Genomic DNA, 12,840 nt, shown 5'->3' on the forward strand with positions numbered 1-12,840 from the left:
TTAAGTTCTGATAACTTTTGGGCACCGACATATTTTTTCCACCGACTTTTAAATGGATGCTAAACAACCTGTTGCTACTTAATTCCTGGTCAATCCTCCTCCCCCATCCTTGATTGTCATCTTACCCTCCTCATCCTCCGAATTCTGTTATCAGCCCATCAACATCCTCTTATTCATGTAGCCTCCCCTTCAGCCATCTGGCATCCCCCTAAATAGCAGATGTCATGTCCTTAAGCTTCATAAGAGCTAAAGTTTGCATTTAAACCCATTTTCCTCAGACTTTGTCAGGAATCATTTTAAGGGCTCTACGTATTTAAATCAAACATCATAATTGATTCAGTTCTCTTAAGTTACAGTCATGATGTTGTTCCATATTTTGAAAGCTAGATGTATATTTTTTACCTTTTTATTTACTTTTAACCATGGTTTTAAAATGGTTTTTATATCCTCAGTATAAAAACTTAAAGGTTTCTTGCCTCTGGGTGTTACACTGGACTAGGTTGAGGCAACACAAAACCGTTCCACTCGCCGTCTGGGAATAATAGCGGAAGAGGGAATCTCTGTGTCTGCTGTAGAGATTTAAAAGGCATAAGTGTCTGACCTGCACATGGCGCAGAGGAAAGATAATGCTCTCCAGATTTCACGTGTCTGCTGTCTGCAGATCAGCGTTTCGTGCACACGCTCATGCTCGGATGTTTGTGGAAAGCTCCTAAAGTGTGCAAAGGTGTCTCATCTTGATATACTGCCCGTGTTTGATGTGCTCTGTTTCTTCCTCTTGCAGCACGTCAAAGACATCATTCTGCAGTCCAACCCACTGCTAGAAGCTTTTGGAAATGCCAAGACTCTGAGGAACAACAACTCCAGCAGATTTGTAAAGTTTTTACCTCAAATTGTTTGATTACATGTTTGCTAAAACTCATGAAACATTGAGACGAATTCCATTCCAACAATTAAAAGATTTATAAGAAGTTTTAATATCCTAAATCCAACCTTTTTTGTCAGCTTTAAAACTTTTTTGAACTTCTGGAATAAAACTCTCAACTCCTCAGCAGTATTTCCATCTATAAGTTTACAATTTTTCATCTTTGTGGTTATATAGTCATACACTTTAGCAGTAGAGTTGAACGTTCAGAAATCCTATTTTTCTGTAATAGAAACTGAGGTTTGCTGATTAACAGTATTTTCTTTACCGATTAGATTAAAAAAGATATGATTTAAATTTCAGTTTAAAAAATGTAATTTCTGCTTTAATGGAAATCATCTTTAAAACACTGTTGATTTCTTAAAAGTTAGTTTGGGATTAAATGGGATTAAAACATGTTCACATTGTGAGATTAAATCAGTTTATATACACGTAAACAGAGATCTAAAGAAATTTGGGCGTCAGACTAAAAAGCGGCTTTTCTTTCACTAAAGTGTAAAATTCTTTGATCCAACAGGGGAAATATTTTGAAATCCAGTTCAGTTCCGGTGGAGAACCAGATGGCGGGAAGATCTCCAACTTCCTGCTGGAGAAGTCGCGTGTCGTCATGAGGAATCCTGGAGAAAGAAGTTTTCACATATTCTATCAGGTGAAGTGGGCTTCAGCAGCTGTAATGATGCTTTTAGTGTTTTTTGCTTCAGACTTTGAGGATAAACGGGCTCTTTTGAGTTTGACTGTCTCATAACTATGAGCATATAATTTGTATAGATTCAAATGCCATTGTCTTTAAAAGTTGGGATACATTTTTAATACACAGAAAACAACATATGTCGTGTTAAAGCCTAAAGTTTAGAAAGAGGTTAAGGAATTTCTTATTGTTGTTGTTCATTTTTTATGATAAGAGACTTGAAGTATGGAAAAACTACCTGGTAAATAGATGCTGTTACAACACGTGATTGATCAACCTCTGTGCACAGTAATGGGAAAACAAATATTTTGTTTGAGTTTCCCAAAATGTAGTACATTTTCACAAAGGAGTTAGTTAGCTTTTTGATTCAGTCTTTAAATGGCTCTGTTTTACCTCCAGCATTTTCCCCATATTTCTGTTTCTAAATCACAACTTCAGGCAATAGCTGTCTAAAACTCCACATCTTAGTGGTTAATATTTCTGCATTGTTCATAGACACATTAGGGTTTAAGAATGAGTCACGTTGGATGACTTTTAAAGTTCTAAGCAGTCTATATTTGTAAATCAATTAAAACTGAATTAACCTGGTATTTAAAATTAATGTCTGTGACCGAGCTAATTAAGTAAAATGCAACTGAAATCAAGGATTATTCGGCTTACTAGTACAAAAACACATTTAATCATTAACTCTCAGTTCATTGTCTATTCAATTAATTGGAAACATAAAAAAACAATAGAAACAAATGCATAATTTGTGTAAGAAAGCCAAAAGTGTTTGTCAGAAGGATTTTATTCTGAAATCCGACTCCACAGTTGATAGAAGGAGCCGGTGCGGAGCAGAAGAACAGCCTGGGAATCACCAGCCTGGACTACTACAGTTACCTCAATCAGTCTGGTTCCTACAAAGTGGACGATATCAACGACAGGAGCGACTTTCAGGAAACAATGGTACCGTTAATTTCCCACTTTAGAACTTCCTGGTTGGTTGTGCTCACAGATCTTTGCCTCTTTCTTTCCATCCTCATTTTTGTTTCACTCATAACAATGAAAGTTAAGACGGTGCTTTGTAATCTTGATTTTTTTTTTAATGGTATGATGTTGCTCTTTTGTTCTCAGCATGCCATGGGTGTGATCGGCATTGCACCAGCAGATCAGTCCATGGTGCTTCAGATTGTAGCCGGAGTCCTTCACCTGGGAAATATCACATTTAAAGAGGCAGGGAACTATGCAGCTGTGGAGAGTGAAGAGTGTAAGTAGGCTCTGAGGATCAAATAAGTCAAACTCAGACCCATGAATCCTCTGGCTAATGAATGCATGTCCAATATACATTCGACATTTGCTGAGAAATCCAGTCTGAAATAAAGTAAAGATGGCCATTGTTTCTATCTAATGAGCTCCATCGCTTCAGGACAAAGAAGCCTTCAGTGGCCTCAGCTGGACTTCTGGAGCTGGTTGTGGAGGACATTTGTCTCCAACCACTTTCAACTGCCTAAAGTTTTACTGTGTTAATGCAGGGCTGCAGCCAGCTGTGTGCAGTAATCCAGACCATGTTTGATTACCAGAACATAAAAAAAAACATTATTGCAGGCCGGCACTGCTGACATCAGAGGCTAAAAACTACTTGGACCTGGTTCTGTCGCCTTTCCTCTTGCGTTTCTTGGTTCCTTTTAGTTTTCCCTTTTGCTTTATTACCTTTTTGCTCTCTCTTTCTAGAAATGTTTGTCTATGGTGTGGAAGAGAGACAGGGTTTCAGGAACCTGCTTAAAATTTACAAACACCGACTAGTTCAGTTTATGCTCATATGTGTCTATTTATGTCTATTATGTTACATGTATTATTATACATTTTTTCTTAACTTGACTAAATACTAATTTTTTAACAAACATTTGGTCACACGTGAGATTTTGCTTTAATATTTTACATCATAAGTTTTTATTATGCTTTATGTTTTTTTTACCTTCAAACTTTTTATTATGTTTTATTCACTTATTTATTTAATTCGTTTTTTACAGTTTTTATTGTGTTTAACTTGAATGTTTTCAATTTTTTAATTGTGTTAAAGCTCTTTAATAATAGCTTTTTTTTTTTTACTTTACTAGACTGAATGAAAGATCTGTCATCAGGGCTTAGAAAAAGTCTTTATCTAAGAGCAGTGGATCAAGTTTATATATTATTATTTAAAAGCATTACCTTATCCAATGATTGCTCATTTGGTATTCCATGTTAATTTTTTTTATTATTATAATTAGTTTTAGTTCTAGTTTCAGTAAAAAGCATGTTGAACATATCCATGTTTGAATTTACAGTCACTAGGGGGGAAAAAGTCCCATAATTCAGTGCAGGATTGCATAAGTTTGCAAGAACTATTTATGGCTTTCTTTGTCAAAACGCCTCAAAACTGAGCTTGCTGAGCTAGCTTTAGATAAATAAATGTCAGTATATTTGTAGCAGAAAAGATTCAAGAACTGAATCATTTTGCTAAAATGACCATGCTTGTTCCAAAATTAGCCTCTTTTTTTCTAATTCTGTATCAGTCATCTGTTGCATTATTTTGGGAAATGCTCAAAGCTGCTGACTCCCTTTAAAAAAAAAATGCTTCAGAATTTTTTTTATTTATTAAAAAAATAGAGTGAGTTTAATGGAAATGCATTAGGGTCACATTTAAAACTGCAGTTCATTTTCCTGTTGGCATTTCCAACTATGATCATAGTAATTTGCAATTCAAAAAATGTCAGTTACATTTTTTGTTTCACTGATTCTAGTTATAATTACTTACATTTCGGACTTTTCCCATATTGCCATTTGCAATCCCCGCGACAGGCTGGCAGCCTACCCTGTCTGGGCATAACCTGCTGAGTTTGGCTCTGGCAACCCCGTGACCCTGAAGGGATCCATTGAGCAAAATGGATGGATGGAGGGATGCCAGTTGCAAAATACATGTTTAAATGATAACAGTTGCTATTTAAACAATGAGTTTAAAATACTTTCATTTTAGATACAATTTTACTTTTGAAATTTTGGAAAGTTTTGGAGAAGGAAAGTGTTTTTGTAGTAGAAAGATTTTTTTTCTCATTTTCAGATAACGATAAAACTGCTTGCCTAATTTCTTTTCTCATCATTATTGCTTTGTTTCTGATTGAAATTTCCCTCTATTTGAGGTTTGTTTCCAACAGTCACATAAAAAAACGTAGGGACTCTCGCAGCAGCTTATGGCGTATGGTCAGTCACACCCTAATGTCCCAGAAGGGGAGCTACTACAGAGTTCTGATGCATTCCCAGACGCAGTGAGTCTGCAGGCCTGAGAGCCATTTCCTTTTAGGAGAAGTGAGTCACTCTAATAAGGCAGGGAGGGGTTCTCCTGGGACAAAATCAACATCAGCTCATGGCAAATACTGTGTGGTGTATACAACTTTTTTTTTTTTGTAAAAGTGAGCCTTGTACGAATTTTCTTTTTCCTAATTTAGCATTGAGCTGTAGTTCACCTCACCTCCAGGCTAAACTGCCAAATAGTTCTGTCTGAAACGAATGCTTTGAAATCTTTAGCTAAAGATTTTTATATTTCAGTTTCAAAAAAACAGACAAACTACAGGTTTTCCAGCACAATAGCAGCAGGAGGCAGGTGTGCCCGGTCATTTGCATTCTGGTTTTCATAGAAACGCCTTTTTGTTTACCCACACTGGCACCTGTTTCCAACATGCTTCATTAAAGATTATTCATTGTTACTTCATCATCCCACATATAATTTAGGAACACAACCTGCTAGGGTTTTATGTTTGGTCCTAATGTGTTCACTAATAAAGGAAAATAAAGAACTTGCTAGAATGATGGCAATGTATCAGAATCTCCAGAAAGGGTCTCCTATTTGCCTGAGTTCATTCTCTTTTATGCACTTTTTGACTTTCTTTATACATAAATAGCATGTAGTGTTTTTTGTAAAAGTTCAGTCTGTCAAACTAAATACATTGCTGAAAATGACTACTAATAAATGCTGCTGTCTTTCATTAGTTTTAGCCTTTCCTGCATTTCTACTTGGAATCGACCAAAATCGTCTGAAGGAGAAGATCACAAGCAGGAAGATGGACAGTAAATGGGGAAACACAAAGGAGTCCATCGATGTGACCCTGAACGTGGAGCAAGCGTGTTACACCCGAGATGCGCTATCCAAAGCCCTGCATGCACGTGTGTTTGACTACCTAGTCGAGGTATTTTTTTCCTCTCTTGAATTGATCACTGTCAACAGAACTTGTGTTTAACGGAGTGCAACCATTCGATTTCAGTCCATCAATAAAGCCATGGTGAAAGATCATCAGGAGTTGAATGTCGGAGTGCTGGACATCTATGGGTTTGAAATTTTTCAAGTAAGTGTGACTCGGCTGCTTCTGCAGCAGCTCATGATTAAGATTAACAAGTATTAACTTTGAGCATTTTAACTGATTCTACTTAAAGGATCAAACTCATTCATAAAGTATGTGGATTTGGACCCATCTCCTGATTGAGATATCAGCTTTTCTAATCTGATTACTTGTGTTTCCTGGTCCGGCTGTTGAGAAGTCTGGGACTTTGAGGAAGAGGGAGTGTCAGATGGTGTAATAAAGCTTTTGTGTAACTATATTGTGATTAACCGACCTTATGTTTCTGTCTGGCTGGTGTTCACAGCTCAGGAAGACTGACTTTTACTGTTGATCTGTAGTCTTCCTGAGCCTGTATTTGTATTTCCCAGAAGCTAGATTTGGTTCAGAGTTTGTGAAACTTGCTTTTTTCTGTTGACATCTTTAGAAAAATGGATTCGAACAGTTCTGCATCAATTTTGTGAATGAGAAGCTTCAGCAGATCTTTATTGAGCTGACTCTAAAGGCAGAGCAGGTGAGGCTTCTCTACTTTCTTCTTCTTCTTTAGCATTGATGTAGATTTTCTGAGCTTTTCTTTTTAAATGTTTTCTTTTTCATTGCAGGAGGAGTACGTGCAGGAAGGCATCAAGTGGACCCCTATTGACTATTTTAACAACAAGATCGTGTGCGATCTCATTGAGAGCAAAGTAATTTTTTATAATTTATTTAAGAATACTCATTCAAAACAACCTCTGTTAATTTTACTGGTGATGTCATCAGGATATACTTTTAGTCCATGTGAATTATTAAACAAATTATCTTGAAATGAACTCCAGTTTTCATAAAAGATTTTGTTTGTTAAAATAGTCTTAATTTGATCCATTTAGGGATCAAGAGTTGCAATAAAAAGGGAAATTGCTGAAAAAAATTACTCCAATTGACTAAAATGAAGTCAAATAATAAGAATAATAATGAATCTGATGAAATTCTGAAGTATATGTCTGCAACACAAACATGCAAAAAAGATGACAAGAAAAGACAAATATAAGCCAACTTGAAGTCGGTGTTACTTAAATATTGTGAGAAAAGCTTTGATTTATTATCTTGTGAAAAATTTAAATTCTACTGTACTTGTGGAAGTGTAAACACGCTTTTTTTTTTTTTTTAAACTGTACTAGACCAAATTAAAGATCTCCCATCAGGGCTTTGAAACAGTCTTTATCTAAGAACAGTCGATCGAGTTAAGAGCCTGAAAATGTAGCTCCTTGCATAACTCAAAGATTAAATTAAATTAATTAAAAGTTTAATGCATCCTGTGAACATTCTCCTTTGTGAACTAAGGAACACCACAGTGTTGCTATGAGGCTTCGGAGAAATAAAATAAAAACTACTGCAATATATCTATAATGTTGTTAAATCATTTTTTTAAAGCTTACATCCCTTTTTGCCTCGTTCAACTTCTCTTTGTAAAATAGCATTATCCTTCCAAAGATACATTAGAAAGAAAAATAGAATGGCATTTATGTGCAGATATAAAAGATGAAGGTAAATCTTTCTTGAGCACCAAAGGTCTCCTCTCTGTCGCCCTAGAATCCTCCAGGTGTGATGTGCATCCTGGATGACGTGTGTGCCACCATGCATGCAGTGGGAGAGGGAGCTGACCAAACCATGCTGCAGAAGCTCAGAGTCCAGATCAACACACATGAGCACTTCAACAGCTGGAACCAGGGCTTCATCATCCATCACTATGCTGGCAAGGTCAGGTGAAGTTTGCTTAATGCCAGAAATGTTTTGGGGCAAAGTTATTTTCACTTCGGAAAGACAATAAAGGTAGATTCACGTCCATTTTGGAATTCCTATGCAATTTTTTGCTGTAAAAAAATATAGGAACGCTTACAGTTAACTTCTGAAAACAGAAACCTAGTAAAACCTCGTTTTCTGTGGTTTGAGGAGGGAGATGCTCTTCTGCATCATTTACGTCATCGTCTGCTTCTTTCCAAGATTTCCCAACTTAGGTTTGACCTTTCCTTTTTTACCAGTTGCATTTGAAAACACTGTAGTGAAGTCATACATGCGTAATAGTCAGAATGTCTCAGTTTTCTATGTTTGCTAATGTAGACTTGGGCGGTCAGGGCTGAGGTTGTTCTGTGTCATTCTGCAGATGTGCCTCAGCCTCAGCCTGGCACACATGCCGCAAGCTTAATGAGCCGTGCCATATAGGCTTGAGCTCCCGTGACCGTGCTCAAAACAGTTTTTTCTCAGCCTACAGTGCTGCAGAAAAAGCATATACTTTTACAGTTTGGGGGTTTATAAGGATCCTGGATCATTTTGTTAGTTTCTCTTGTAAAATTCAAGTTGTTGATTTTTGTTAGAACATGATTTCCCGTTTTTACTTTCACACAGGTGTCACCGTCCAGTTTTCCGAAGGTTTTAAATGCTTCACTTTCTCCTCTTTGGTAAACGTAAATCTGTGCGTCTCCCTCCAGGTGTCGTACGATGCCGAGGGTTTCTGTGAGAGAAACAGGGACGTCCTCTTTACTGACCTCATCGAGCTGATGCAGAGCAGTGAGACGTAAGTAACTCCAGTTTGCACACTTGAAGGGAGCCGTCTTTTTTTTATGCATATGGTTATAATTGAACCCATGTGAAGGAAAACTGCAGACGTGCATCTGGAATCAGGCGGGACACATGAGGAGTGTGCTGGGTGATGCTGTGCCCCCTTTTCTGAATCGGGCCTAGCTTCTGCCCTCTCATGTGGCTTTCTGAAACTGCCCAATCGATTCCTTCGAGCACCAGCTCCTTGTGTGGTTGTGTTGGGTCAGGTCTCTTTCTTTCTTTCTTTTTTATTTTGTGATACATTTTTTGCGTCAAAGTGGCCATCTGTGCAAACAGCCTTTGTTATCTGTGTAAGCTCTTTGCAAGCAAGAAAAGTGGTTTTGTTAAAGTCCAGCTGCTTCCCATGCTTGAAAATATGTAGATGAAATGGTGATTTCCATAAAATAAACAATAATAATCTAACATATACAAGGATGACAGACTCACACGAGGGAAATCTAAGCCAACATTTAAAATTTCTGCTAGTAAATATTTAGAAAGTTCCACAAAGACCTCCATATGAATTTTAACCAACATCTTTTTCATTCTTACTCGTGAAAAAGCCGGATTTGACCAAATTCCAGTTTCCAAATGGAGTTAACCTTTGGTATATTTACCATTCAAGCACAAATACAGAGTGTGCCAATCCATGTGCATTCACACACATGCACCACCTGCCCTACTCCAGCTTTCCCAAATGTTTCAGGCATTTTAAGCGATGACCTCAGTCAAAGGTCCTTGTAGATTTAATCATTAGCTGCATTTTCTTCTTTGTGGTTCCCAGGGAAACCGCTTGTTATTTTTTTCTTAGCCAATGTTTTATTGTGCAGACAATGTCATCAGGTCTAACTCTTTGTTTCTGTTTTTCCACAGTCCCTTCATCAGAGCACTGTTTCCAGAAAACCTCAAAGCTGATAAGAAGGGTCGGCCCACAACGGCGGGGAGCAAAATAAAGGTGTGTAGAAAGCCCTTTTGTGTATTTGTGGGTTTACATTTCCCCATCAGGGTCACCAGGAGAAAGACCTTGGCAGATAATGTGTTTTTGCTGTTCAGCTGGAAGTCCTTCAGCATTCCCGGTTACAAAAAAGACGGATTCCAACACATTTGGAGTTTTCGTGACTTTGGTCTAACTCCTCACTTATCCTCATTTCTTCCGCTTCTGCTCCGACTTTTTCTTTAAGATACAAGCAAATGATCTGGTGAGCACACTGATGAAATGCACTCCTCACTACATCCGCTGCATCAAACCAAATGAGACCAAGAAGCCCAAAGACTGGGAAGAGAGCCGGTGAGTGACTGACTGACCACAACCCACCGCTGTCCTGACGCACCCACACACACACACACACCTTTTATATGGATAATTGTGAAGAATTACACACTTAAAACTCAACTGTCACTATTAATACAAAATATAGACAGCAGCAAACTTGTTAAAAATAGAATAATGCTAAAGATTTAAAACAAAATTGGCCAAAACAAAGCAGAAGCAAAATTTCAGTTTATTTTTAGTTTTCAATTTCTTGATTTTTTTTTTCATTTCCACAAAACGACAAAAACAAAGGATCATGCACAAATGTACAAGTTAGGCAAGGGAAATGAAAGGGAACAGAATGAAAAAAAGCCTGGTACCTTTGCCCCTTTTATAATTTTTGGATGAGACAAACAATGCATTAGTTGATTCTGCTCAACTGGGGCCCTGTGACTATGTGTGCAGAGGGTTAGCTCAAATATTAGAATCGGAATCTTTTGTTGTCAGTGCACAGAGTACAACGAAGTTATAGCAGCATCAGACTGGCGCTCCAAGTTCAAATACAACATAGAGTGTCATAATGCTCGGATCTTTAGAGGTTAAAAAGAACAAAGCTGGTAGGAAAATGGTTGCTGCATAGAAACTAAGTGAAGTTTTTTAGAGTCTCTGCCTCCCCACAGGATTCTGGGATAGGGTGATGTTGTATTGTTCAGATTGTTTGACCTTCCTGTTGTGAGTTGGGCGCAGAGTGCCTTATTAATTGGGCCGGAACAGCTGTGCTCGCAGGAAATCTGAGTGTACCGAGCTGGTCTCAAGGTCTTTGTTAGGGAATAAGTTTGCAAGAGCAACTGTTTTACATACAATGATTCACAATTATCGCTTCCGCCAGTGTACAGAGAGCTTCATGTGCCATGGAGGCATATGAGACAGAGTTACCAGACGATGGCTGTAACACAGACAAAAGCCTCAGCAAAATGCAACAACAGTGTAGAAACCGGGCTAAAAGAAAAGGAAGTCCATTAGTGCAGCTGGTGAGATGTTTATCTCTGACCATTTTTGTTGTGTCTTAGAGTTAAGCATCAGGTGGAGTATCTTGGCCTGAAAGAAAACATCAGGGTGAGGCGTGCTGGCTACGCCTATCGTAGAGTCTTTCGCAAGTTCCTCAACAGGTATCCTCCTAAATCTGCACTTTATAAAGCATGAGTGATCCAAAAAAACTTCACAACCATCTTGTTTTATGAAATCTTTTGTTTCCAGGTACGCTATTCTGACCAAAGAATCCTGGCCGTCGTGGCGAGGAGATGAGAGAGAAGGCGTCCGTCATCTCTTACGTTCAGTCCAAATGGACCAGGATCAGTTCCAGCTGGGCCGCACCAAGGTCTTCATAAAAGCCCCTGAATCGGTGTGTTTCTTCCCCCTGTTTGCAACTACAGAAGCTGACTGAGGAAAATGAGTAACCAACTGAATAATCCTCATATGTAAAACTAAAAACACAGTGTCTCCCCAAAATTCCCCTCTGAGCATCAGAAAATGCAACAGTGTCCCAAATCAGTGACCGAGCCTGGCTTGTACAACGTCAGCAGTAAATCAACACTGCTGGGAAAGTAAAACCCAAGCTCAGCCTGTGGCGGTGGCAGGGTTACTCTGGGGGGGGAGGGCGTCGTGAAGGTTGTCCTTTTACACCCATAACTAACCTTCTTCATGGTTTTTATGAAAGCAGCATTTGTGTGAGCCTGCTCCCTTGCTTATTAACATTTGCACACATCAAGCATGAACCGCCATCACACACAGAGCCATGTTTAAAGGCTCACACACAGGCATCTCAGTCTTACATCAGGCTATACAGCTGATCCTGAATGACTACTTATGTACAGCAGCCTTACACCTCCCAGCGCACACACATACGCACATACACACTCACACAGACGCACACAGTCTAAGTCATTAAGAAGAGCTAATAAAACACAAATATCACGTACGACAGACAGCTCAAATGAGCTGCCAAGCCTCTCATAACAGCAGCTCTCTGATAAGAGTCTGACAGCAGTTCATTAACTTTATGACTGAAGTTGTTCTGTTTCTCTTGAATTTGAGGAGTTTGTTTGACACACGGCCAGATTTTGGAGAAGCCATTCTTTTCAGGTGTCTCTCAGAGATCTGTCCGCATTGAGGCAAATTGATTTCTGCACAGTTATTGCTAGCATTTAAAATGACCAGACATATTCATCACATCTCTTCACTTAAAATAAAGTTTTGATATAGCTTTAATTAAGATTTAGTTCCTTTTTTCTTAAATAAATGAGTCTTTTATAAAAAAAAGTGGGAAGACTAAAGTCATATGACATAAACTGGTATTCAGAGCTTTAAAGTGTATGCAAAATAGTCAAATGTAAACTTTAAGACTCACTCCAATCATCTTTAGATCCATTGTAAAAATGTTTAATTATGATTATGCCGTTTTTAGCCAAAATCAAATAGCCTGTGTCATAGGACATAGTTACTGTAGAGCGGCAGGAGTTCATTAGAAATTCAGCTCTAACTTGTGGGTGGAACTGTTAGCACAGAGTAACCCCCCCTCATTACCCATCATCCCTCTGTTTACACTTTCTTCAGCTAGTTTACAGCCCCTCACACCCTAAACTTTACATTACCGCTGCAACAAAAATAGAGAGGGATATTGCAGCCATCCAGCCGTACAGTTTTAAGCCAGATGCCAGCTGGAAGTGGATGCATCAGAATGGAGTGGGAGCTTGTGGCCTACCCAGCGTATTTTCTACATAACAAAAAAGATCCTTTTTAATCTATACTTTTTTGCCTTCTTCTGATTCACAACAATTTGTATAAGGAAATACTCAAAAAATGCCATTTGGAGCTTAATTTACCTATTGTATGGCCTCCATCTCTAGAAAATGCCCAAGAAAATGTTAAAAAACACCCAAAACATAATTTTCATTTGAGTGAGTCTTTAACCTATGTAGACCAGAGCTAATATTTGAGCTAACCCTCTATAAACATAGTCACAGGGCCCAAGTTGATCTGAATTATCTTATGTGGT

At 38.3% G+C, this 12,840-nt stretch overlaps 1 protein-coding gene across 2 annotated transcripts in view; it reads left to right on the forward strand.

The window, feature by feature from the left end:
• The window catches only part of myo1e (myosin IE), a 40,852-nt gene that overhangs the window by 20,955 nt on the left and 7,057 nt on the right, over positions 1-12,840 (forward strand). For both annotated transcript variants that reach the window (XM_011491256.3, XM_011491251.3), the window contains exons 6-19: positions 782-871; positions 1,440-1,571; positions 2,424-2,558; positions 2,727-2,859; positions 5,616-5,812; positions 5,888-5,968; positions 6,387-6,473; positions 6,562-6,645; positions 7,529-7,696; positions 8,425-8,510; positions 9,407-9,488; positions 9,715-9,821; positions 10,856-10,954; positions 11,043-11,187. In XM_011491256.3, the coding sequence (XP_011489558.1) occupies positions 782-871; positions 1,440-1,571; positions 2,424-2,558; positions 2,727-2,859; positions 5,616-5,812; positions 5,888-5,968; positions 6,387-6,473; positions 6,562-6,645; positions 7,529-7,696; positions 8,425-8,510; positions 9,407-9,488; positions 9,715-9,821; positions 10,856-10,954; positions 11,043-11,187 (1,626 nt within the window). The remainder of the gene's footprint in view (positions 1-781; positions 872-1,439; positions 1,572-2,423; positions 2,559-2,726; positions 2,860-5,615; positions 5,813-5,887; positions 5,969-6,386; positions 6,474-6,561; positions 6,646-7,528; positions 7,697-8,424; positions 8,511-9,406; positions 9,489-9,714; positions 9,822-10,855; positions 10,955-11,042; positions 11,188-12,840) is intronic.

This window comes from Oryzias latipes, chromosome 3, assembly GCF_002234675.1.
Source record: "Oryzias latipes chromosome 3, ASM223467v1".
NCBI lineage: Eukaryota > Metazoa > Chordata > Actinopteri > Beloniformes > Adrianichthyidae > Oryzias > Oryzias latipes.